The sequence below is a fragment of the Bombina bombina genome, chromosome 4 (assembly GCF_027579735.1).
Source record: "Bombina bombina isolate aBomBom1 chromosome 4, aBomBom1.pri, whole genome shotgun sequence".
NCBI classification, from domain to species: Eukaryota; Metazoa; Chordata; class Amphibia; order Anura; family Bombinatoridae; genus Bombina; species Bombina bombina.
Window position 1 is genome coordinate 684,462,111 of NC_069502.1, and position 25,291 is coordinate 684,487,401.

The 25,291-nt window shown below is 39.8% G+C and overlaps 1 protein-coding gene across 3 annotated transcripts in view; it reads right to left on the bottom strand.

Annotated features, from left to right (window-relative positions):
- Positions 1 to 7,718: 7,718 nt before the first annotated feature.
- The window catches only part of TMEM181 (transmembrane protein 181), a 259,664-nt gene continuing 242,091 nt past the window's right edge, over positions 7,719 to 25,291 (bottom strand). For all 3 annotated transcript variants that reach the window (XM_053710842.1, XM_053710843.1, XM_053710844.1), the window contains exon 17: positions 7,719 to 10,375. In XM_053710842.1, coding sequence (XP_053566817.1) covers positions 10,297 to 10,375 — 79 coding nt within the window. In that variant the 3' untranslated portion in view covers positions 7,719 to 10,296. The remainder of the gene's footprint in view (positions 10,376 to 25,291) is intronic.

Genomic DNA, 25,291 nt, shown 5'->3' on the forward strand with positions numbered 1-25,291 from the left:
CCTTGAAGGGAATAGCCAAAAGCTTTGACTTAGATGACACATCAGCAGACCAAGATTTTAACCATAACGCTCTACGTGCTAAAATAGCAAATCCAGCATTCTTAGCCGCCAATTTAGCAATCTGAAAGGCGGCATCAGTAATAAAAGTATTAGCCAGCTTAAGAGCCTTAATTCTATCTAAAGTATCCTCTAAAGGAGTCTCAGTCTTAAGAGACTCTTCTAAGGCATCAAACCAGAAGGCCGCCGCAGTGGTAACTGGTACAATGCAGGCCGTTGGTTGTAAAAGGAAACCCTGATGAATAAACAACTTCTTTAGAAGACCCTCCAATTTCTTATCCATAGGGTCTTTGAAAGCACAACTGTCCTCAATAGGAATAGTTGTACGCTTAGCCAGGGTAGATATAGCTACCTCCACCTTAGGTACTGTTTGCCAAGAGTCCTGCACAGTGTCAGATATGGGATACATTTTCTTGAAATTAAGAGAAGGTGAGAATGGGATACCTGGTCTGTCCCATTCCCTCTTAATAATTTCCGAAATTCTCTTAGGAACCGGAAAAACATCAGTGTAAGCAGGTACCTCTAAGTATTTGTCCATTTTACACAATTTCTCTGGTGGTACCAAAATAGAGTCACAGTCATTTAGAGTCGCTAAAACCTCCCAAAGTAACAGGCGGAGGTGTTCAAGTTTAAATCTAAAGGACATGATGTCCGAGTCCGTCTGAGGTGACACACTTCCCGAATCGGAAAGTTCCCCTCAGACAGAAGTTCCCTGACCCCCAAATCAGATCCCTGTGAGGGTACATCGGAAAACACTGGCAACTTAGATAATACCTCTGTAAGGGTAGTTGACATAACTGCAGCCATATCCTGCAGAGTAAATGAATTAGACGCGGTTGAAGAACCAGGCGTCGCTTGGGTGGGCGTTAAAGGTTGTGACGCTTGGGGAGAATTTGACTGCATACCCTGATTCTCCTCAGACTGAGAATCATCCTTAGACACACTTTTCTTAAATAAAATCTGCTCTTTACATTGTAAAGCCCTTTCAGTACATGAGGGACAAAATGTAAGAGGGGGTTCCACAGAGGCATCTAAACACATAGAACAAGTAGATTCCTGAAGGTCAGACATGATAAACAGACTAGCAGGAGCAATAATAGTCGTTCTTTACTTGATATATGAAGTCAAAACATATATTAAAGTATTTAAACCAAAAAACGTGTACTGCGCCTTTAAATAATAAAAGCGCAACAATTTTTTTGTTGTTAGACAAAAAGACGATTTCAGCAATAAAAATTGTCCCTATGTGTCCCAATTAGCTACAATATATTGCATCACTTGTTAGGATATATAATATATTAAATTATGTCAGGTTTATCATATATATCGATGTATTACAAAAAATGTTGCCCCTGCACCTCGCCACAGCTCTGCTGTGGCGCCTACCTGCCCCCAAATCACAGTGAAATAACGTTCTGAGCTTCTCTGTCCACTACAATCACCAAACAGAGCTAGGCCCTACTGGAGCCTCAGGATCTTGCTACCGGTCCGGAACACACACTGCGCGATTGAGCGTGCAAAAATAGGCCCCGCCCACCGTGGGCGTAACTCCTATCCTACCGAGACCCGCATGGGTAGAGAAAAACCCAAACATGTCGGTCCTCCATAGATCAGCCATGTGCTCACAACATACACATTCTGCGCAATAAGCGCTGCACAATGTAAATCCTGTCAAGTCAAATAAACTCTAGCCGCATCTCCCAGCGTCAGCCCACATAATGATTTTAAAGTGATATACCACACTAGTAAAATAATCAAAATAACAGAGAATCCAGGTACACCATTTTCCTATAGTGCATACTGCTTACCCCTCCCCAGCTAGGGATATTGTCAGTCTGTTCTGATGTATCAAGTCTCCCCAGAAACAAAAAACTGAACATACCTCAATGCTGCTTGTAGCATGACATTGTTCTCCACACTGAAGATTTTTCTTTACATCACCTTCAGCTGCTCTTTGGGAACCAGAATGGATCTTAGATAACGATTGCTAAGATCATAAACATCAGGGCAGAAAAATAAAATGTCTCCACTCCTCTTGGGAAGGTACATATTGACAATTTTTCCCTGAGAAAAATAGTACTCACTGGCACCTTTTTAAAATAAAAAACTTCTTGATTGAAGAATCTAAACTAAGACCTCACTTTACCTCTTCCTATTACTAACGCAGGCAAAGAGAATGACTGGAGGGGGAGGGGAAGGGAGGAGCTATATATATACAGCTCTGCTGTGGTGCTCTTTGCCACTTCCTGCTAGCAGGTTTAATCCCACAAGTAAGGATGAAATCCGTGAACTCGTCATATCTTGTAAAAGAAAAGGGGAGTTTAGAATCTCAAATATGGAATTTTTTGCCTTCTTACAAATACGGCACTGTTTTGATCAAATAAACAAATAATGTACGTGGGGAGAGATTGAACATAGTGTTAAACATCTACAGGCAAGGAAATCATTCCATTTCTGTTTTTTACAAAACAATAAAAAAAGTTTCAAAAGGTAGGAAGAATAGGGGCATTAGCGACAAGCTGGCATCAGTCAGAGAGGATACAAAAAAGCTTTGATTTAGTAGATAAAGCAACCTTATCCATTGCTTGGAGAGAATCTCACATCAAAATGGTAGATAAAGTCTATATTACCCCAGCTTTGAAAGCAAAATGGGCTAAATCATCAGCTAATAATTGTTTTAAGTGTAACTTACCATTAGCCGATTTAGTCCAATGTTGGCATAAGCTTAATTATTGGTTAAATAAAGTCAAAAAGAAAGAGATTAAGCTAGACAAAGAAGATATTTTTTTCATGTTCCAACCCCCTGAAATGCATGTCAATTTTAAATTTGTACAGTATTATTGATAGGGAGATCTTTAATTTTGAAGCATTGGAAGTCTAAAAGAGGCCCTAGTCTGCAAGAGTGCATCAACAAAATCAAAGGGCAATTGATAGTGGAACAGTATGATATTGCTGTTAAGTCAGAATCACAGATTAAACATTATTTCAGTAAATGGAAAAAGTTTATTCAGTCTTTTTCTAAGGAAAAACAAATACGGTTAATATACCCTTTTAGAGAGTCAGAAGTGCTAAGAAGTGCAATCACAAGAAATGAATTTCCAAATCCTGATGAAAATAATTGTGTTTTATTTGATTATAAAATGGGAAAATTCCAATACAGCTATGATTAAGATTCAAGATAATTGAATTGAATTAATATGAGAAGCAAGCTTGAGTGTATATGCTATGTAATATTGGTTTATATGCAGTCCTGTATGGTGATTTTTTTTGTTGTTTGTGATTTGGTATCTTGATTTCATGCACCGTGCTTATATTGGGCTTTGATGTGTTGTTTTTTTTTTTTATCTCAGAGCTAAATAAATGATTATTGGAGAAAAAAAAAAAAAAAAGGAAAGCTCCCTTTCCACCTATGACCATAGCAATAATAGAGTCCAGACCCGGGACCAAAGAGAGACATGCCCTTAAAGAACAAGGATAAGAGCTGAGACATCCAGAGACCACGACTTGAGTCATAGAGCCCTTCTGGCCATAACTGCAAAACCAACGGCAGGATTAAACAAGGAGTCGGACTGCAGAAAGACTCGCCTCAGGTGTCCCTCAAGCCTTCTATCCAGGAGATCCTTCAAGGATGTGCTGTTCTTGAGCGGGATCGTAGTGAGCTTAACCAGAGTGGAGATAGCGCCATCTACCTTGGGGACGCTGTTCCAGACCTCCGCGTGGACTGCTGGAATGGGAAAAGATCTCTTAAAAGCCACAGAGGGAGCAAAAGGGGTCCCTGGCTTTTCCCATTCCTTAGAGATGATCTCCACGATAACCTTGGGTACCAGGAAGACCTCAGGAGCCCTAGGCCTAAACGCTGCTTCCAGTTTCTGAACCTGGTCCTCCTCGGACAGCTTGGCTGCCAGAGCACCCAGGGTCGACAAGACCTTCAACCGGAGCTGATCCAACTTCAGTCTAATTGTGTCCTCCTTCAGAGATTAATAAAAGATTAATAAAAGGACGTCATCAGAAAGCTGCCCAAAATTATCAGTCATGGCCTCTGCCATCACATCAGGGCTACATGTTGGAGAACAAAGCTTAGCCTCTCTCTTCCTCGGATACCTATCTAGCGTTCCGAGCAGCAGACACGGCCACCTCAACGCGGGCCAAAAGATCATTGTTAGACCCCAGCCAGAGGTGAGCCACCTTCCGAATGTGTTGGTTGTTAAACAGGAATGTCCGCCTCAGCCGAGGCCTAAGAAGTCGAAGTACCCTTCCAGGGACCGAGCCTGAGGGGGCTCCTTCACAGTCTGACCGCTTGGGCCTCCTGCGTGAGATGTCAGGACATAGGATAAGCAATTGTTACAAAGTTGTGCCGGAGGGTGTACAGTTGATAATTTGCAAATCATAGACTTGTTATTATCTTGTTATTATCTAGAGAAGTCACAAAGGAAAATTCCTCTATACTTTCTAACAGCATAGAATGTTCCATAATGAACGAAAAAGTATGCGTGAACACACCTGATGCCGCTCTCCCACAGGACTACTGTGTAGTGGATCTGAAGCGGAAATGCAGTGAAAATGCTCTAGGGTGGGAACAAGTCACCACTAATATATCGTTGGAGGGGGTGGCTGAGAATGGAATGATAGTGTCCAAAACATTTCGTAAACCAACTGCAGGTAACACTATTTTACATGCGAGCTCATGCCATCCCCCCCATTTGATAAAGGCAATTCCAAGAGGACAATACATTAGGCTGCGAAGGAACACTAATGATGATCAAATTTATTTCCAGCAAGCGGATGAACGCACTATGAGATTGACCGCTAGAGGCTATGACTACACAAAGCTGGAAAAGACAAAAAAGGATGTTGGAATATTGAAAAACAGGATTACATCCATGGACGGCAAAGACTCTTTTCTCTGCAATTCGATAATAGCATAGTTTTTACAACAGAATACACTAATCCGTTTTCCGATATTGTTGGAATATTGAAAAAGAATTTGTCAATATTAAGTGGTGATAATATTCTGCAGAACTATGTATCTAGTTGCAGATTTGTGTCAAAAAAACCTGTAACTTTGGCTGCTAAGCTAGCTCCCAGTATGGTCACTAGTGGAGAGACCAGTAGGGGAGAGAATTGGTTAAGTAAACAAGGCTGTTTCAGTTCAGATGCGGAGCAAGGACATGTCTAACATGTGATATGATGGAAAGGGCCACTGCATTTAAATCTACTGTAGATGGACAAGAGTATAAAATTTCTTTCTATGCCAACTGCAAAACTAAATTTGAGGTGTATTTGTTGGAATGCAAGTTTTGCAAAATCCAATATGTAGGAAAAACGACAAGAGAAGTCAATGTAAGGGTGAGAGAACATGTTAATGATGTTAAAAACTATTGTAAGGATTCCACAGTGGCAAGGCATTTCAACTTATTTCATTTTACTAATGAAGGAAATTTCAAGGTTAAAATCATTGATGTAGCTAATGTCCCCTTAAGAGGTGGGAACAGGTACAAAATTTTGGACAGGAAAGAATTATACTGGATTTACCAACTTAAAACCAGGATTCCTGATGGCCTGAACCTGGAATGGGACATTAGCTACTTCGTATAACCAATATAATAGTAGTATTAGGCATAGAGACCCCCTTAATAAACAGTAGGGATATTATAAAGGGGGAGATGAGCAGTAATTTAATTTAATTTTCTCTCATATTTGAAGATTCTATTAGGATTTATTTATATAAAACAAACAGTCTATTGTCACAAATTCCTTGTATATATCTCAGTACTAGGAATAATACCTTTTGGTATTGGGACTATTAGGGTTAATTTATATTTAACATATAGTCTGTTATAATTTCCCTACATATATGTTTGGGAATAATATCTAATAGTCTGATAAATACATTAAGACAAATTTTACAACATCTTTGTAAAGGTTATAAGTAATATGCCCCAGTATAAGAGGGCCATGTTTTGGAACACCTGTTGTCTCTGATGAAACGCCACTAGGGGGCGTGAAACGCGTCAGACGTTCATTCCATGTCATCTTTGTTTAGCCTCTAAGGAAAATAAAGGTTTTTTTTGGAAAATTAAAGCTGGTGCTGCCTTTTCCATTTTTTGTATTGCTGATTGGGGCAATTGATTCGTTGCCCACTTAGGCATTGCACCCAGTCACCGCATGTCCTACTTGCCCGTTTTGCCAATACCACGGCGGCGTCCGTGACGTCATCACCCTGAGCCACAGTCCGGGCCGGCCTGAGAGTTTGGAGCGGCCGCTAGCCTTGCACCTGTATGGGAACAAGTCACCACTAATGTCTGTCACGAGGGACAGAAATGTGCCCAAGACACACATTCTAGCACAGGAACAAAACCTATTCCACCTCTTTATTAGACAAAATGCCATGGAGGGGTGAACTATCATGAGTCTGTAATTTAGTGTGAAACACACTGTGTAATCAGACAGGGAATCTATGATAAACTAGATAGAGGCATGATAAACCCAGCGTCGACCATTAGCCTATATACCAATACTCCATCGAGATTTACATGGATATATTATCCCCGGCTCACGGAGTCAATCCATCTCAAACTTAATTTCTTTTTACAGAACACTTCTCTCTGTCTACCTCCATGATACGAGGCAAAGAACTACTGGAGGGTAGGGGAAATGGGAGGGATATTTATAGCCTTTGGTGTCTTTGCCTCCTCCTGATACCCAGGAATAGTATTCCCATGGGTAATGAATGTTGTTGTGGACTCTCACTGCCAATTTAAGTAAATATGTCACCCTGTTGTGAACTGTCTGCACAATACATAAGCATAATGTGTATGTGGGGAGCCTGTGGGCTGTGTGACATGCAGCTACTTGCCTAGCAATTGCCCCTCCACTGCTCTTACCCAGATATTAGATATCTTGAAATTACAGCAGAGAGTGCATCATGTGAGGATATACAGAGGGAGTACATCTTCATGGTCCAACAGGAGAAGGCTGAAGGAACTGTTCTAGCAACACCCGTGGGCAGGCTTGTGACCACAACTACATAGAGAAGATTTACACTGCACAGCCAGTATATCCCTTTCTTTCTGGAACTTTCCATTGATGGAAAATGTGGGATTAATATCACTGTAATTCTTCAATACACCCAGAGCACCTCTATCCTTGCCTTCTCCTTGAAAGGGAAGTGAGAGGGAAAGGGAAGTAGGAGGGATACTTAAAGCTCTGGTGTAGAGTGTCTTTGCCTCCTCCTGTTGCCAGGAGATAAGTTCCCACAAGTAAGGATTTTTATGGACTTTCACCACCTTATCTTGCACATACTCAGTAGGCACTAGTGACTCAAAGTGTGGATATAAAAAGATTGTGCACATTTTGATAATGCAAGTGAATTGGAAAGTTGTTTAAAATGATGTGCTCCATCTGAATCATGAAAGTTTCATTTTGACTTGACTGTCCCTTTAAGCCTCTTTGGAGAATAGGAGGAGCCAGTAAAGCACAATAAAACATGCAGAACATTATAGGGGGACCTCTGTGGAAAAGGGCATTAAAAAAAACAGACATACAAGCTAACCACACTTTAATCTAACTATTGTATGATTTTTAGTTTATGTAGTCTCAACAAGGAGTTTAAGAGAACCTTTCCCATACAAGACAGTTGATGAATAAACGATAACTTCCCATTTAGACCATCAATAAATAAAATAAATCTTTATTAAATTGGAAAGCTTTTACTTTGGAGAATATACCAGAAAACAGGGAAAAAAAGATTATAGCTTAAATAAATATTTAGAATGTGACTGAGTTTATAGAGAAAGTACACAGTAAAATGTAATGGAATGTTTGCTTAATTTATTATTGTGAAATGTTTAAAGCTGCATATTAAAAAAGCCAAATAAGGTTGCCGATAGTGTTAAAGTACCACTGTACATACACATACATATATATAAAATGTAATTCACCATATTTACTTCTCCACAGAAAATTTTGCCAGCTGGGTCACATTATGAAGTAGCCAGGTGGGGCAGTGTAATACTTTGCAATATTATGACATTTTTTATTGATGAATGTTGCATAATTTGTGCACAGAACATTGCAAAATGTAGCTAAATATTGTCTTATATTCAAGCTGGGTGGTCAGTCAAATCAGCCGGTTGGTGTGTCCATTAAGTAGGTCCAGTGGAGAACACTCTGTGCGTGTGTGTATACATATATATATATACACACAGTATATATATATATATATATATATATATATATATATACATACACACACACACACATACACAAATAGATTATATACACACACGCACATTATATATATATATATATATATATATATATATACACATATATATATATATATATATATATATATATATATATATATATATATATATACACACACACACACACAGCTGGAAGTTTTCAGTAGACTGCGACTAGTTTTAAAAAAAAAAAAAAGTTATATTTAGCATTGAGTGGACGAGTAATGTCTCCCCACTGATTTATAATAGTGATATTGTTTGTGTGTACACGTCTGTAAATATATATATATATATATATATATATATATATATATATATATATATATATATATATATATATATATATATATATATATATATATAAGCTAAAAACATATTTACTGCCTTGTCCATGATTAGACAAGGCACACACAGGTACCTGAGCGGAAGTATTTATTGTACAGTTTAAGAAATTATAAAAAAGCTTAATCCTCTCAGAACATGAGAATTTCTAAATGCCTGATGTTACAAAGTATAGCACATGCCATTAGTAATAGTTTTTTTTTTATAAGAACTGATTTCACAAGTATTTTTTCTCTTGCTTGGTTATCAAGAATGGATCAGAACAGTAAATTAATGTATAATTATTCTGGGCTGTCCCCCATAGATACAGCCCCCAGTTATTACATAAACATGTTCAAACATTTGGGTTATTGGTTATTTGCAAATATTGAAGAATCTAAAATGTGTTAGTCTTAAAAAGTACATATACTCACTAATTCATCCTATACAAATCATTGCTGCATTAGCACTGAAAAACAGGATTTCTAAAAAGTGTTAACAAAAAGTGTTTTAATGATATGGGAGAGAATTTAAAAAAAAAATTCTACAGAAATTAAGAAATTAAAGCACTTGGAAAACTGGTGCTTTTCAATAGAAAAAATGTATTATTTGTAGGTTGTTTTAAAAACCTAAAACTTTCTAACAACCAACATTGAAAATCTGTGCTAATTGTGCTAATAAGGCTTATAATTACAAATCAAGTATAGTGGACTAGATGCTGTGAAAATGCTGAAATAAACAGTAAGTTGTTTCCAACTATAAATAATCTGATAATGAATTTATGAAAGTCAATAAATTAATCATAACTGTAAGTTATAACGTAAAACCCATTTTTTTTACAAAAAGATACGTTAACTAGGTAAAAGGCTGTAATAGTAAAAGGTTGTCATGTTTTGAGACATTCCATGACTTTAGTCTAGTTGACTAATGATTCCAAACATTTTTTATGCATTCATATGTATCCGACTAGCACGTCACAAAAAACTTGGTATAAAAGATTTTTTTTTTGTTTCAATTAAAAAATAAAAAGTTTTACATATACGATACCGTTTATCTGTCATTTTTACATGCACATTTTTAAACATATCCCCAGCATTTATAATTTATGCTTTTTTTTTTTCTTTTAACTCCATGACAATTAAGATTATTGATCTTGTAGTGTTCAGGAAATATAGTATGCAGCACTGAGATATTCCTTCATTTAGTTTTTTACTTTTCATTTACTTTTTCTTTTCTGCAAATTTAAAACTGTGAGTAAAGCTGAATATTGATCTTTCAGATAAAATACTGCCTCTTCTTCATTAAACTCTAGAATGAAGGGATAAAGTAAAGTATTCTTTAAACGATCCCAAATACCAATATTTATGAAAGAAAAAAAAAACTGAAGTCAGAAAGCCTTCATGCTATTCCACTTTTTTGAGGCATAAACTGCATCAAAATTGTACTGGACACCGTTACTGAAGTAAATGTAGCTTTAGTGTTTATCACAGAAGATTTTGGTCCATCACCAAGCTGTCCCCTGTATCAAACATTTACAATCAATAGTTTAAAAAAAAAATCCTCTGCAAAGCAGCATTTCCACAATAAGCAGAGGTACAATGAGAACAAGAAGTCTGTATGTGGGTTGGTTCCTGTCTTGTTTGGAGAAATATTACCCTCTGCCAGGGTAAATTCAGTCACTATCAGATTCCGCTTTATATTTAGCTCTGATGGCTTGGCCGTTTTGAAGTGGCATTTCCTCATAGTCACTCCTGTGGACAACAGAGAACATATAAATTAAATAGGGACAGTTTGGTTAGACAAGATTGCTGGAAAAGGGAAAACAAGGTAAGGTTTACAGTAAACCTATATTTGCATGGCTGTATTTTAATTTATCAAACACATTATACAGATGTGTTGTAAATACACAATGATAATTTATTACTCCATACCTTCTAAGCATATATAGGAAACTATTGACAGCAAAAAAACACTACTATATATGAATACACACAAACATACAGTCATATGCAAAAGTTTAGGCACCCCTGACAATTTCCATGATTTTCATTTATAAATAATTGGGTGTTTGGATCAGCAATTTCATTTTGATCTATCAAATAACTGAAGGACACAGTAATATTTCAGTAGTGAAATGAGGGTTATTGGATTAACAGAAAATGTGCAATATGCATCAAAACGAAATTAGACAGGTGCATAAATTTGGCCACCCTTGTCATTTTGTTGATTTAAATACCTGTAACTACCTAGCACTGATTAATTGGAACACACAATTGGTTAGGTGAGCCCATTAAGCCTTGAACTTCATAGACAGGTGCATCCAATCATGAGAAAAGGTATTTAAGGTGGCCAATTGCAAGTTGTTCTCTTTGACTCTCCTCTGAAGAGTGGCAACATGGAGGCCTCAAAACAACTCTCAAATGACCTGAAAACAAAGATTGTTCAACATTATGGTTTAGGGGAAGGCTACAAAAAGCTATTGCAGAGATTTAAGCTGTCGGTGTCCACTGTGAGGAACATAGTGAGGAAATGGAAGACCGCAGGCACAGTTCTTGTTAAGGCCAGAAGTAAAATATCAGAGAGGCAAAGGATGGTGAGAACGGTCAAAAACAGCCCACATACCACCTTTAAAGACCTACAACATCATATTGCTGCAGATGGTGTCACTGTGCATCGTTCAACAATTCAGCGTATGGGAGAGTGATGCGGAAGAAGCCTTTTCTGCACACACGCCACAAACAGAGTCGCTTGAGGTATGCAAATGCACATTTGGACAAGCCAGCTTCATTTTTGAAGAAGGTGTTGTGGACTGATGAAACAAAGATTGAGTTATTTGGTCATAACAAGGGGCGTTATGCATGGCGGCAAAAGAACACAGCATTCCAAGACAAACATTTGCTAGCCACAGTAAAATTTGGTGGATGTTTCATCATGATGTAGGGGTGTGTGGCCAGTGCCGGTACTGCGAATCTTGTTAAAGTTGAAGGTCGCATGGATTCCACTTAATATCAGCTGATACTTGAAAATAATGTTTCGCCTCTTCTTTTTCAAATGTTCCCAAAGATGTTCAATGGGGTTGAGGTCCAGTGATTGTGAAAGGAAAGCCATGAAAATTAGCAGTCCTTGCTCTTCATAGGACTTCAGATGCCCCTGAAACAGTTTGATATTGTGTATAGATTAATGAATTTGCTTTCACACAAAATTAATCGAGAAGGGATAAAACAGAATTTATGTTTACCTGATAAATTTCTTTCTCCAACGGTGTGTCCGGTCCACGGCGTCATCCTTACTTGTGGGATATTCTCTTCCCCAACAGGAAATGGCAAAGAGCCCAGCAAAGCTGGTCACATGATCCCTCCTAGGCTCCGCCTACCCCAGTCATTCGACCGACGTTAAGGAGGAATATTTGCATAGGAGAAACCATATGGTACCGTGGTGACTGTAGTTAAAGAAAATAAAATATCAGACCTGATTAAAAAAACCAGGGCGGGCCGTGGACCGGACACACCGTTGGAGAAAGAAATTTATCAGGTAAACATAAATTCTGTTTTCTCCAACATAGGTGTGTCCGGTCCACGGCGTCATCCTTACTTGTGGGAACCAATACCAAAGCTTTAGGACACGGATGAAGGGAGGGAGCAAATCAGGTCACCTAAATGGAAGGCACCACGGCTTGCAAAACCTTTCTCCCAAAAATAGCCTCAGAAGAAGCAAAAGTATCAAACTTGTAAAATTTGGTAAAAGTGTGCAGTGAAGACCAAGTCGCTGCCCTACATATCTGATCAACAGAAGCCTCGTTCTTGAAGGCCCATGTGGAAGCCACAGCCCTAGTGGAATGAGCTGTGATTCTTTCGGGAGGCTGCCGTCCGGCAGTCTCGTAAGCCAATCTGATGATGCTTTTAATCCAAAAAGAGAGAGAGGTAGAAGTTGCTTTTTGACCTCTCCTTTTACCTGAATAAACAACAAACAAGGAAGATGTTTGTCTAAAATCCTTTGTAGCATCTAAATAGAATTTTAGAGCGCGAACAACATCCAAATTGTGCAACAAACGTTCCTTCTTTGAAACTGGTTTTGGACACAGAGAAGGTACGATAATCTCCTGGTTAATGTTTTTGTTAGAAACAACTTTTGGAAGAAAACCAGGTTTAGTACGTAAAACCACCTTATCTGCATGGAACACCAGATAAGGAGGAGAACACTGCAGAGCAGATAATTCTGAGACTCTTCTAGCAGAAGAAATCGCAACTAAAAACAAAACTTTCCAAGATAATAACTTAATATCAACGGAATGTAAGGGTTCAAACGGAACCCCCTGAAGAACTGAAAGAACTAAATTGAGACTCCAAGGAGGAGTCAAAGGTTTGTAAACAGGCTTGATTCTAACCAGAGCCTGAACAAAGGCTTGAACATCTGGCACAGCTGCCAGCTTTTTGTGAAGTAATACCGACAAGGCAGAAATCTGTCCCTTCAGGGAACTTGCAGATAATCCTTTTTCCAATCCTTCTTGAAGGAAGGATAGAATCCTAGGAATCTTAACCTTGTCCCAAGGGAATCCTTTAGATTCACACCAACAGATATATTTTTTCCAAATTTTATGGTAAATCTTTCTAGTCACAGGCTTTCTGGCCTGAACAAGAGTATCGATAACAGAATCTGAGAATCCTCGCTTCGATAAAATCAAGCGTTCAATCTCCAAGCAGTCAGCTGGAGTGAAACCAGATTCGGATGTTCGAACGGACCCTGAACAAGAAGGTCTCGTCTCAAAGGTAGCTTCCAAGGTGGAGCCGATGACATATTCACCAGATCTGCATACCAAGTCCTGCGTGGCCACGCAGGAGCTATCAAGATCACCGACGCCCTCTCCTGCTTGATCCTGGCTATCAGCCTGGGGATGAGAGGAAATGGCGGGAACACATAAGCTAGTTTGAAGGTCCAAGGTGCTACTAGTGCATCCACTAGAGCCGCCTTGGGATCCCTGGATCTGGCCCCGTAGCAAGGAACTTTGAAGTTCTGACGAGAGGCCATCAGATCCATGTCTGGAATGCCCCACAGGTGAGTGACTTGGGCAAAGATTTCCGGATGGAGTTCCCACTCCCCCGGATGCAATGTCTGCCGACTCAGAAAATCCGCTTCCCAATTTTCCACTCCTGGGATGTGGATAGCAGACAGGTGGCAGGAGTGAGACTCCGCCCAAAGAATAATTTTGGTTACTTCTTCCATCGCTAGGGAACTCCTTGTTCCCCCCTGATGGTTGATGTACGCAACAGTCGTCATGTTGTCTGATTGAAACCGTATGAACCTGGTCCTCGCAAGCTGGGGCCAGGCCTGGAGAGCATTGAATATCGCTCTCAGTTCCAGAATATTTATCGGTAGAAGAGATTCTTCCCGAGACCAAAGACCCTGAGCTTTCAGGGATCCCCAGACCGCGCCCCAGCCTATCAGACTGGCGTCGGTCGTGACAATGACCCAATCTGGTCTGTGGAACATCATCCCTTGAGACAGATTGTCCAGGGACAGCCACCAACGGAGTGAGTCTCTGGTTCTCTGATTTACTTGTATCTTCGGAGACAAGTCTGTATAGTCCCCATTCCACTGACTGAGCATGCACAGTTGTAATGGTCTTAGATGAATGCGCGCAAAAGGAACTATGTCCATCGCCGCCACCATCAACCCGATCACTTCCATGCACTGAGCTATGGAAGGAAGAGGAACGGAATGAAGTATCCGACAAGAGTCCAGAAGCTTTGTTTTTCTGGCCTCTGTTAGAAAGATCCTCATTTCTAAGGAGTCTATAATTGTTCCCAAGAAGGGAACCCTTGTTGACGGGGATAGAGAACTCTTTTCCACGTTCACTTTCCAGCCGTGAGATCTGAGAAAGGCCAGGACAATGTCCGTGTGAGCCTTTGCTTGAGGAAGGGACGACGCTTGAATCAGAATGTCGTCCAGGTAAGGTACTACTGCAATGCCCCTTGGTCTTAGCACCGCTAGAAGGGACCCTAGTACCTTTGTGAAAATCCTTGGAGCAGTGGCTAATCCGAAAGGAAGCGCCACGAACTGGTAATGTTTGTCCAGGAATGCAAACCTTAGGAACCGATGATGTTCCTTGTGGATAGGAATATGTAGATACGCATCCTTTAAATCCACCGTGGTCATGAATTGACCTTCCTGGATGGAAGGGAGGATAGTTCGAATGGTTTCCATCTTGAACGATGGGACCTTGAGAAATTTGTTTAAGATCTTGAGATCTAGGATTGGTCTGAACGTTCCCTCTTTTTTGGGAACTATGAACAGATTGGAGTAGAACCCCATCCCTTGTTCTCTTAATGGAACAGGATGAATCACTCCCATTGTTAACAGGTCTTCTACACAATGTAAGAACGCCTGTCTTTTTATGTGGTCTGAAGACAACTGCGACCTGTGGAACCTCCCCCTTGGGGGAAGTCCCTTGAATTCCAGAAGATAACCCTGGGAGACTATTTCTAGCGCCCAAGGATCCAGAACATCTCTTGCCCAAGCCTGAGCGAAGAGAGAGAGTCTGCCCCCCACCAGATCCGGTCCCGGATCGGGGGCCAATATTTCATGCTGTCTTGGTAGCAGTGGCAGGTTTTTTGGCCTGCTTTCCCTTGTTCCAGCCTTGCATTGGTCTCCAAGCTGGCTTGGCCTGAGAAGTATTACCCTCTTGCTTAGAGGACGTAGCACCTTGGGCTGGTCCGTTTTTACGAAAGGGACGAAAATTAGGTCTATTTTTTGCCTTGAAAGGCCGATCCTGAGGAAGGGCGTGGCCCTTACCCCCCGTGATATCAGAGATAATCTCCTTCAAGTCAGGACCAAACAACGTTTTCCCCTTGAAAGGAATGTTTAGTAGCTTGTTCTTGGAAGACGCATCAGCCGACCAAGATTTCAACCAAAGCGCTCTGCGCGCCACAATAGCAAACCCAGAGTTCTTAGCCGCTAACTTAGCCAATTGCAAAGAGGCGTCTAGAGTGAAAGAATTAGCCAATTTGAGAGCATTGATTCTGTCCATAATCTCCTCATAAGGAGGAGAGTCACTATCGAGCACCTTAAGCAGTTCATCAAACCAGAAATATGCGGCAGTAGTGACAGGGACAATGCATGAAATGGGTTGTAGAAGGTAACCCTGCTGAACAAACATCTTTTTAAGCAAACCTTCTAATTTTTTATCCATAGGATCTTTGAAAGCACAACTATCCTCTATGGGAATAGTGGTGCGTTTGTTTAAAGTAGAAACCGCTCCCTCGACCTTGGGGACTGACTGCCATAAGTCCTTTCTGGGGTCGACCATAGGAAACAATTTTTTAAATATGGGGGGAGGGACGAAAGGAATACCGGGCCTTTCCCATTCTTTATTAACAATGTCCGCCACCCGCTTGGGTATAGGAAAAGCTTCTGGGAGCCCCGGCACCTCTAGGAACTTGTCCATTTTACATAGTTTCTCTGGGATGACTAAATTTTCACAATCATCCAGAGTGGATAATACCTCCTTAAGCAAAATGCGGAGATGTTCCAATTTAAATTTAAATGTAATCACATCAGATTCAGCCTGCTGAGAAATGTTCCCTAAATCAGTAATTTCTCCCTCAGACAAAACCTCCCTGGCCCCCTCAGATTGGGTTAGGGGCCCTTCAGAGATATTAATATCAGCGTCGTCACGCTCTTCAGTAACTAAAACAGAGCAGCCACGCTTACGCTGACAAGGGTTCATTTTGGCTAAAATGTTTTTGACAGAATTATCCATTACAGCCGTTAATTGTTGCATAGTAAGGAGTATTGGCGCGCTAGATGTACTAGGGGCCTCCTGAGTGGGCAAGACTCGTGTAGACGAAGGAGGGAATGATGCAGTACCATGCTTACTCCCCTCACTTGAGGAATCATCTTGGGCATCATTGTCATTATCACATAAATCACATTTATTTAAATGAATAGGAATTCTGGCTTCCCCACATTCAGAACACAGTCTATCTGGTAGTTCAGACATGTTAAACAGGCATAAACTTGATCAGAAAGTACAAAAAACGTTTTAAAATAAAACCGTTACTGTCACTTTAAATTTTAAACTGAACACACTTTATTACTGCAATTGCGAAAAAACATGAAGGAATTGTTCAAAATTCACCAAATTTTCACCACAGCGTCTTAAAGCCTTGAAAATATTGCACACCAATTTTGGAAGCTTTAACCCTTAAAATAACGGAACCGGAGCCGTTTTAAGCTTTAAACCCCTTTACAGTCCCTGGTATCTGCTTTGCTGAGACCCAACCAAACCCAAAGGGGAATACGATACCAAATGACGCCTTCAGAAGTCTTTTATAAGTATCAGAGCTCCTCTCACATGCGACTGCATGCCATGCCTCTCAAAAACAAGTGCGCAACACCGGCGCGAAAATGAGACTCTGCCTATGCTTTGGGAAAGCCCCTAAAGAATAAGGTGTCTAAAACAGTGCCTGCCGATATTATTATATCAAAATACCCAGATAAAATGATTCCTCAAGGCTAAATATGTGTTAATAATCAATCGATTTAGCCCAGAAAAAGTCTACAGTTTAAATAAGCCCTTGTGAAGCCCTTATTTACAATCGTAATAAACATGGCTTACCGGATCCCATAGGGAAAATGACAGCTTCCAGCATTACATCGTCTTGTTAGAATGTGTCATACCTCAAGCAGCAAGGGACTGCAAACTGTTCCCCCAACTGAAGTTAATTGCTCTCAACAGTCCTGTGTGGAACAGCCATGGATTTTAGTTACGGTTGCTAAAATCATTTTCCTCATACAAACAGAATTCTTCATCTCTTTTCTGTTTCTGAGTAAATAGTACGTACCAGCACTATTTGAAAATAACAAACTCTTGATTGAATAATGAAAAACTACAGTTAAACACTAAAAAACTCTAAGCCATCTCCGTGGAGATGTTGCCTGTACAACGGCAAAGAGAATGACTGGGGTAGGCGGAGCCTAGGAGGGATCATGTGACCAGCTTTGCTGGGCTCTTTGCCATTTCCTGTTGGGGAAGAGAATATCCCACAAGTAAGGATGACGCCGTGGACCGGACACACCTATGTTGGAGAAAATGCCTCTATAGAATAGAGGCATTTTCTCTTTGGTAAAGGTCTATTTGATTTTGTGCAGGTCATCAACTCCAGAATAGACTAAAGCATCCTTACATCTGAATACTTCCTGCACCTTATTTAAAGGGACAGAAAACCCCAAAAATTTTGTTTTATGATTTGGATAGAACATACAATTTTAAACTACTTTCCAATTTACTTCCATTAACAAATAAGTTTTGTTCTCTTGTTATCCTTTGCTGAAGGAACAGCATTGCACTACTGGCAGCAAGATGAACACATCTAGTCAGCCAATCACAAAAGACAAATGTGTGCAGGCACCAATTAGCAGCAGCTCCCACTAGTGAAGGATATGTGCGTATTCTTTTTCAACAAGGGATAACAAAAGAACAAAGCACATTTGAAAATAGAAGTGAATTTAAAAGTGTCTTAAAATTACATGCTCTATCAAAATCCTGTAAGCTTAAACTATCCCTTTAATTGCAGGTTTTACAAACTGTGGTGTAAGCATTTCATATTATCATCTTCTCTCTTCTATTCTGCAATTGCAAACAAATACGTAAATATTTTATTCTTACGTATGCAGGATATATTTCTAATCTTCCACTGTGACATATTTGTATTGTCTGGTCCACGCAAAACTTTTATTTCAGTGAAAAAGCGGTTTAAAGACCGTTATTTTTCCATGAAGAATGCACTTTAGCAGTTGTCGTTTCACTGTGCTTTTGCTTACCAGGGTAAATTGTCATTTCTTCAGCTGGACTTGAATGATGGATGTAAATGCTGTTCTATTCCCTAACAATGTTTGCTTAAAAGGGACATTATACACTATTTTTTTCTTTGCATAAATGTTTTGTAGATCATCTATTTATATAGCCCATAAAGTTGTTGTTTTTTAAAAATGTATAGTTTTGCTTATTTTTAAACAACATTGCTCTGATTTTCAGACTCCTAACCAAGCCCCAAAGTTTTATGAGAATACCGTCCGCTACCTTCTCCAGCTTGCTCCTGTTTGTGCACTGTAAAGGGTCTTTTCATATGTAAAAGAAGGGAAGGGGGGAGTGTCTTATTTCCCACTTGCAGTGGGCTTTCCATCTACCTTTTCAACAGAGCTAAACTGAGAGCTTCCAAGTAAGTTTTTAAACAGTTTTATACTGGATTTTTATATCAGTATCTGTGCATCATATTCTTTATAATAGTGTCTATTACATGCAGTTATATAAAAATGAGTGTATACTGTCCCTCTTTAAATCTTCTGTGTTGGCAGGGTGACTTTAGGTCTACCTGGTCTTGCAGTAGATGAAAATTATTTGGTTTCAAAGAATCTCTTCAGTGTGTGCTGTACTGACCCCACAGAAATAACAGTAAAGTTGCAATTCTGGAAAGTTTTTCAGCACTCAGCAGAACAACATTTCTTTCATGTAATTAGCAAGAGTCCATGAGCTAGTGACGTATGGGATATACATTCCTACCAGGAGGGGCAAAGTTTCCCAAACCTCAAAATGCCTATAAATACACCCCTCACCACACCCACAATTCAGTTTTACAAACTTTGCCTCCGATGGAGGTGGTGAAGTAAGTTTGTGCTAGATTCTACGTTGATATGCGCTCCGCAGCAAGTTGGAGCCCGGTTTTCCTCTCAGCGTGCAGTGAATGTCAGAGGGATGTGAGGAGAGTATTGCCTATTTGAATGCAGTGATCTCCTTCTAAGGGGTCTATTTCATAGGTTCTCTGTTATCGGTCGTAGAGATTCATCTCTTACCTCCCTTTTCAGATCGACGATATACTCTTATATATACCATTACCTCTGCTGATTCTCGTTTCAGTACTGGTTTGGCTATCTGCTATATGTAGATGAGTGTCCTGGGGTAAGTAAGTCTTATTTTCTGTGACACTCCTAGCTATGGTTGGGCACTTTGTTTATAAAGTTCTAAATATATGTATTCAAACATTTATTTGCCTTGACTCAGAATGTTCAACTTTCCTTATTTCAGACAGTCAGTTTCATATTTGGGATAATGCATTTTAATTTAACATTTTTCTTACCTTAAAATTTGACTTTTTCCCTGTGGGCTGTTAGGCTCGCGGGGGCTGAAAATGCTTCATTTTATTGCGTCATTCTTGGCGCTGACTTTTTTGGCGCAAAAATTCTATTTCCGTTTCCGGCGTCATACGTGTCGCCGGAAGTTGTCATTTTTTGACGTTATTTTGCGCCAAAAATGTCGGCGTTCCGGATGTGGCGTCATTTTTGGCGCCAAAAAGCATTTAGGCGCCAAATAATGTGGGCGTCTTATTTGGCGCGAAAAATATGGGCGTCACTTTTGTCTCCACATTATTTAAGTCTCATTTTTTATTGCTTCTGGTTGCTAGAAGCTTGTTCTTTGGCATTTTTTCCCATTCCTGAAACTGTCATTTAAGGAATTTGATCAATATTGCTTTATATGTTGTTTTTTCTCTTACATATTGCAAGATGTCTCACGTTGCATCTGAGTCAGAAGATACTACAGGAAAATCGCTGTCAAGTGCTGAATCTACCAAAGCTAAGTGTATCTGCTGTAAACTTTTGGTAGCTATTCCTCCAGCTGTTGTTTGTATTGATTGTCATGACAAACTTGTTAAAGCAGATAATATTTCCTTTAGTAAAGTACCATTGCCTGTTGCAGTTCCTTCAACATCTAAGGTGCAGAATGTTCCTGATAATATAAGAGATTTTGTTTCTGAATCCATAAAGAAGGCTATGTCTGTTATTTCTCCTTCTAGTAAACGTAAAAAATCTTTTAAAACTTCTCTCCCTACAGATGAATTTTTAACTGAACATCATCATTCTGATTCTGATGATTCCTCTGGTTCAGAGGATTCTGTCTCAGAGGTTGATGCTGATAAATCTTCATATTTATTTAAAATGGAATTTATTCGTTCTTTACTTAAAGAAGTACTAATTGCTTTAGAAATAGAGGATTCTGGTCCTCTTGATACTAATTCTAAACGTTTGGATAAGGTATTTAAAGCTCCTGTGGTTATTCCAGAAGTTTTTCCTGTTCCTAATGCTATTTCTGCAGTAATTTCCAAAGAATGGGATAATTTGGGTAATTCATTTACTCCTTCTAAACGTTTTAAGCAATTATATCCTGTGCCGTCTGACAGATTAGAATTTTGGGACAAGATCCCTAAAGTTGATGGGGCTATTTCTACCCTTGCTAAACGTACTACTATTCCTACGTCAGATGGTACTTCGTTTAAGGATCCTCTAGATAGGAAAATTGAGTCCTTTCTAAGAAAAGCTTATCTGTGTTCAGGTAATCTTCTTAGACCTGCTATATCTTTGGCTGATGTTGCTGCAGCTTCAACTTTTTGGTTGGAAACTTTAGCGCAACAAGTAACACATCGTGATTCTCATGATATTATTATTCTTCTACAGCATGCTAATAATTTTATCTGTGATACCATTTTTGATATTATCAGAGTTGATGTCAGGTTTATGTCTCTAGCTATTTTAGCTAGAAGAGCTTTATGGCTTAAAACTTGGAATGCTGATATGGCTTCTAAATCAACTTTACTTTCCATTTCTTTCCAGGGTAACAAATTATTTGGTTCTCAGTTGGATTCCATTATTTCAACTGTTACTGGTGGGAAAGGAACTTTTTTACCACAGGATAAAAAATCTAAAGGTAAAAACAGGGCTAATAATAGTTTTCGTTCCTTTCGTTTCAACAAAGAACAAAAGCCTGATCCTTCATCCTCAGGAGCAGTTTCAGTTTGGAGACCATCTCCAGTCTGGAATAAATCCAAGCCAGCTAGAAAGGCAAAGCCTGCTTCTAAGTCCACATGAAGGTGCGGCCCTCATTCCAGCTCAGCTGGTAGGGGGCAGGTTACGTTTTTTCAAGGAAATTTGGATCAATTCTGTTCACAATCTTTGGATTCAGAGCATTGTTTCAGAAGGGTACAGAATTGGTTTCAAGTTGAGACCTCCTGCAAAGAGATTTTTTCTTTCCCGTGTCCCAGTAAATCCAGTAAAAGCTCAAGCATTTCTGAAATGTGTTTCAGATCTAGAGTTGACTGGAGTAATTATGCCAGTTCCAGTTCCGGAACAGGGGATGGGGTTTTATTCAAATCTCTTCATTGTACCAAAGAAGGAGAATTCTTTCAGACCAGTTCTGGATCTAAAAATATTGAATCGTTATGTAAGGATACCAACGTTCAAGATGGTAACTGTAAGGACTATCTTACCTTTTGTTCAGCAAGGGAATTATATGTCCACAATAGATTTACAGGATGCATATCTGCATATTCCGATTCATCCAGATCATTATCAGTTCCTGAGATTCTCGTTTCTGGACAAGCATTACCAGTTTGTGGCTCTGCCGTTTGGCCTAGCTACAGCTCCAAGAATTTTTACAAAGGTTCTCGGTGCCCTGCTGTCTGTAATCAGAGAACAGGGTATTGTGGTATTTCCTTATTTGGACGATATCTTGGTACTTGCTCAGTCTTTACATTTAGCAGAATCTCATACGAATCGACTTGTGTTGTTTCTTCAAGATCATGGTTGGAGGATCAATTTACCAAAAAGTTCTTTGATTCCTCAGACAAGGGTAACCTTTCTGGGTTTCCAGATGGATTCAGTGTCCATGACTCTGTCTTTAACAGACAAGAGACGTCTAAAGTTGATTACAGCTTGTCGAAACCTTCAGTCACAATCATTCCCTTCGGTAGCCTTATGCATGGAAATTCTAGGTCTTATGACTGCTGCATCGGACGCGATCCCCTTTGCTCGTTTTCACATGCGACCTCTTCAGCTCTGTATGCTGAAGCAATGGTGCAAGGATTACACGAAGATATCTCAATTAATATCTTTAAAACCGATTGTTCGACACTCTCTAACATGGTGGACAGATCACCATCGTTTAATTCAGGGGGCTTCTTTTGTGCTTCCGACCTGGACTGTAGTTTCAACAGATGCAAGTCTCACAGGTTGGGGAGCTGTGTGGGGATCTCTGACGGCACAAGGAGTTTGGGAATCTCAGGAGGTGAGATTACCGATCAATATTTTGGAACTCCGTGCAATTTTCAGAGCTCTTCAGTTTTGGCCTCTTCTGAAGAGAGAATCGTTCATTTGTTTTCAGACAGACAATGTCACAACTGTGGCATACATCAATCATCAAGGAGGGACTCACAGTCCTCTGGCTATGAAAGAAGTATCTCGAATTTTGGTTTGGGCGGAATCCAGCTCCTGTCTAATCTCTGCGGTTCATATCCCAGGTGTAGACAATTGGGAAGCGGATTATCTCAGTCGCCAAACGTTGCATCCGGGCGAATGGTCTCTTCACCCAGAGGTATTTCTTCAGATTGTTCAAATGTGGGAACTTCCAGAAATAGATCTGATGGCGTCCCATCTAAACAAGAAACTTCCCAGGTATCTGTCCAGATCCCGGGATCCTCAGGCGGAGGCAGTGGATGCATTATCACTTCCTTGGAAGTATCATCCTGCCTATATCTTTCCGCCTCTAGTTCTTCTTCCAAGAGTAATCTCCAAGATTCTGAAGGAATGCTCGTTTGTTCTGCTGGTAGCTCCGGCATGGCCTCACAGGTTTTGGTATGCGGATCTTGTCCGGATGGCCTCTTGCCAACCGTGGACTCTTCCGTTAAGACCAGACCTTCTGTCACAAGGTCCTTTTTTCCATCAGGATCTGAAATCCTTAAATTTAAAGGTATGGAGATTGAACGCTTGATTCTTGGTCAAAGAGGTTTCTCTGACTCTGTGATTAATACTATGTTACAGGCTCGTAAATCTGTATCTCGAGAGATATATTATAGAGTCTGGAAGACTTATATTTCTTGGTGTCTTTCTCATCATTTTTCCTGGCATTCTTTTAGAATACCGAGAATTTTACAGTTCCTTCAGGATGGTTTAGATAAGGGTTTGTCCGCAAGTTCTTTGAAAGGACAAATCTCTGCTCTTTCTGTTCTTTTTCACAGAAAGATTGCTATTCTTCCTGATATTCATTGTTTTGTACAAGCTTTGGTTCGTATAAAACCTGTCATTAAGTCAATTTCTCCTCCTTGGAGTTTGAATCTGGTTCTGGGAGCTCTTCAAGCTCCTCCGTTTGAACCTATGCATTAATTGGACATTAAATTACTTTCTTGGAAAGTTTTGTTCCTTTTGGCCATCTCTTCTGCCAGAAGAGTTTCTGAATTATCTGCTCTTTCTTGTGAGTCTCCTTTTCTGATTTTTCATCAGGATAAGGCGGTGTTGCAAACTTCTTTTGAATTTTTACCTAAAGTTGTGAATTCCAACAACATTAGTAGAGAAATTGTGGTTCCTTCATTATGTCCTAATCCTAAGAATTCTAAGGAGAAATCGTTGCATTCTTTGGATGTTGTTAGAGCTTTGAAATATTATGTTGAAGCTACGAAATCTTTTCGTAAGACTTCTAGTCTATTTGTTATCTTTTCCGGTTCTAGAAAAGGCCAGAAAGCTTCTGCCATTTCTTTGGCATCTTGGTTGAAATCTTTAATTCATCTTGCCTATGTTGAGTCGGGTAAAACTCCGCCTCAGAGAATTACAGCTCATTCTACTAGGTCAGTTTCTACTCCCTGGGCGTTTAGGAATGAAGCTTCGGTTGACCAGATCTGCAAAGCAGCAACTTGGTCCTCTTTGCATACTTTTACTAAATTCTACCATTTTGATGTATTTTCTTCTTCTGAAGCAGTTTTTGGTAGAAAAGTACTTCAGGCAGCGGTTTCAGTTTGAATCTTCTGCTTATGTTTTTCGTTAAACTTTATTTCTCCAACATAGGTGTGTCCGGTCCACGGCGTCATCCTTACTTGTGGGATATTCTCTTCCCCAACAGGAAATGGCAAAGAGCCCAGCAAAGCTGGTCACATGATCCCTCCTAGGCTCCGCCTACCCCAGTCATTCTCTTTGCCGTTGTACAGGCAACATCTCCACGGAGATGGCTTAGAGTTTTTTAGTGTTTAACTGTAGTTTTTATTATTCAATCAAGAGTTTGTTATTTTAAAATAGTGCTGGTATGTACTATTTACTCAGAAACAGAAAAGAGATGAAGATTTCTGTTTGTATGAGGAAAATTATTTTAGCAACCGTTACTAAAATCCATGGCTGTTCCACACAGGACTGTTGAGAGGAATTAACTTCAGTTGGGGGAACAGTGAGCAGTCTCTTGCTGCTTGAGGTATGACACATTCTAACAAGACGATGTAATGCTGGAAGCTGTCATTTTCCCTATGGGATCCGGTAAGCCATGTTTATTAAGATAGTAAATAAGGGCTTCACAAGGGCTTATTAAGACTGTAGACTTTTTCTGGGCTAAATCGATTCATTATTAACACATATTTAGCCTTGAGGAATCATTTAATCTGGGTATTTTGATAAGATTATATCGGCAGGCACTGTTTTAGACACCTTATTCTTTAGGGGCTTTCCCAAATCATAGGCAGAGCCTCATTTTCGCGCCGGTGTTGCGCACTTGTTTTTGAGAGGCATGACATGCAGTCGCATGTGTGAGGAGCTCTGATACATAGAAAAGACTTTCTGAAGGCGTCATTTGGTATCGTATTCCCCTT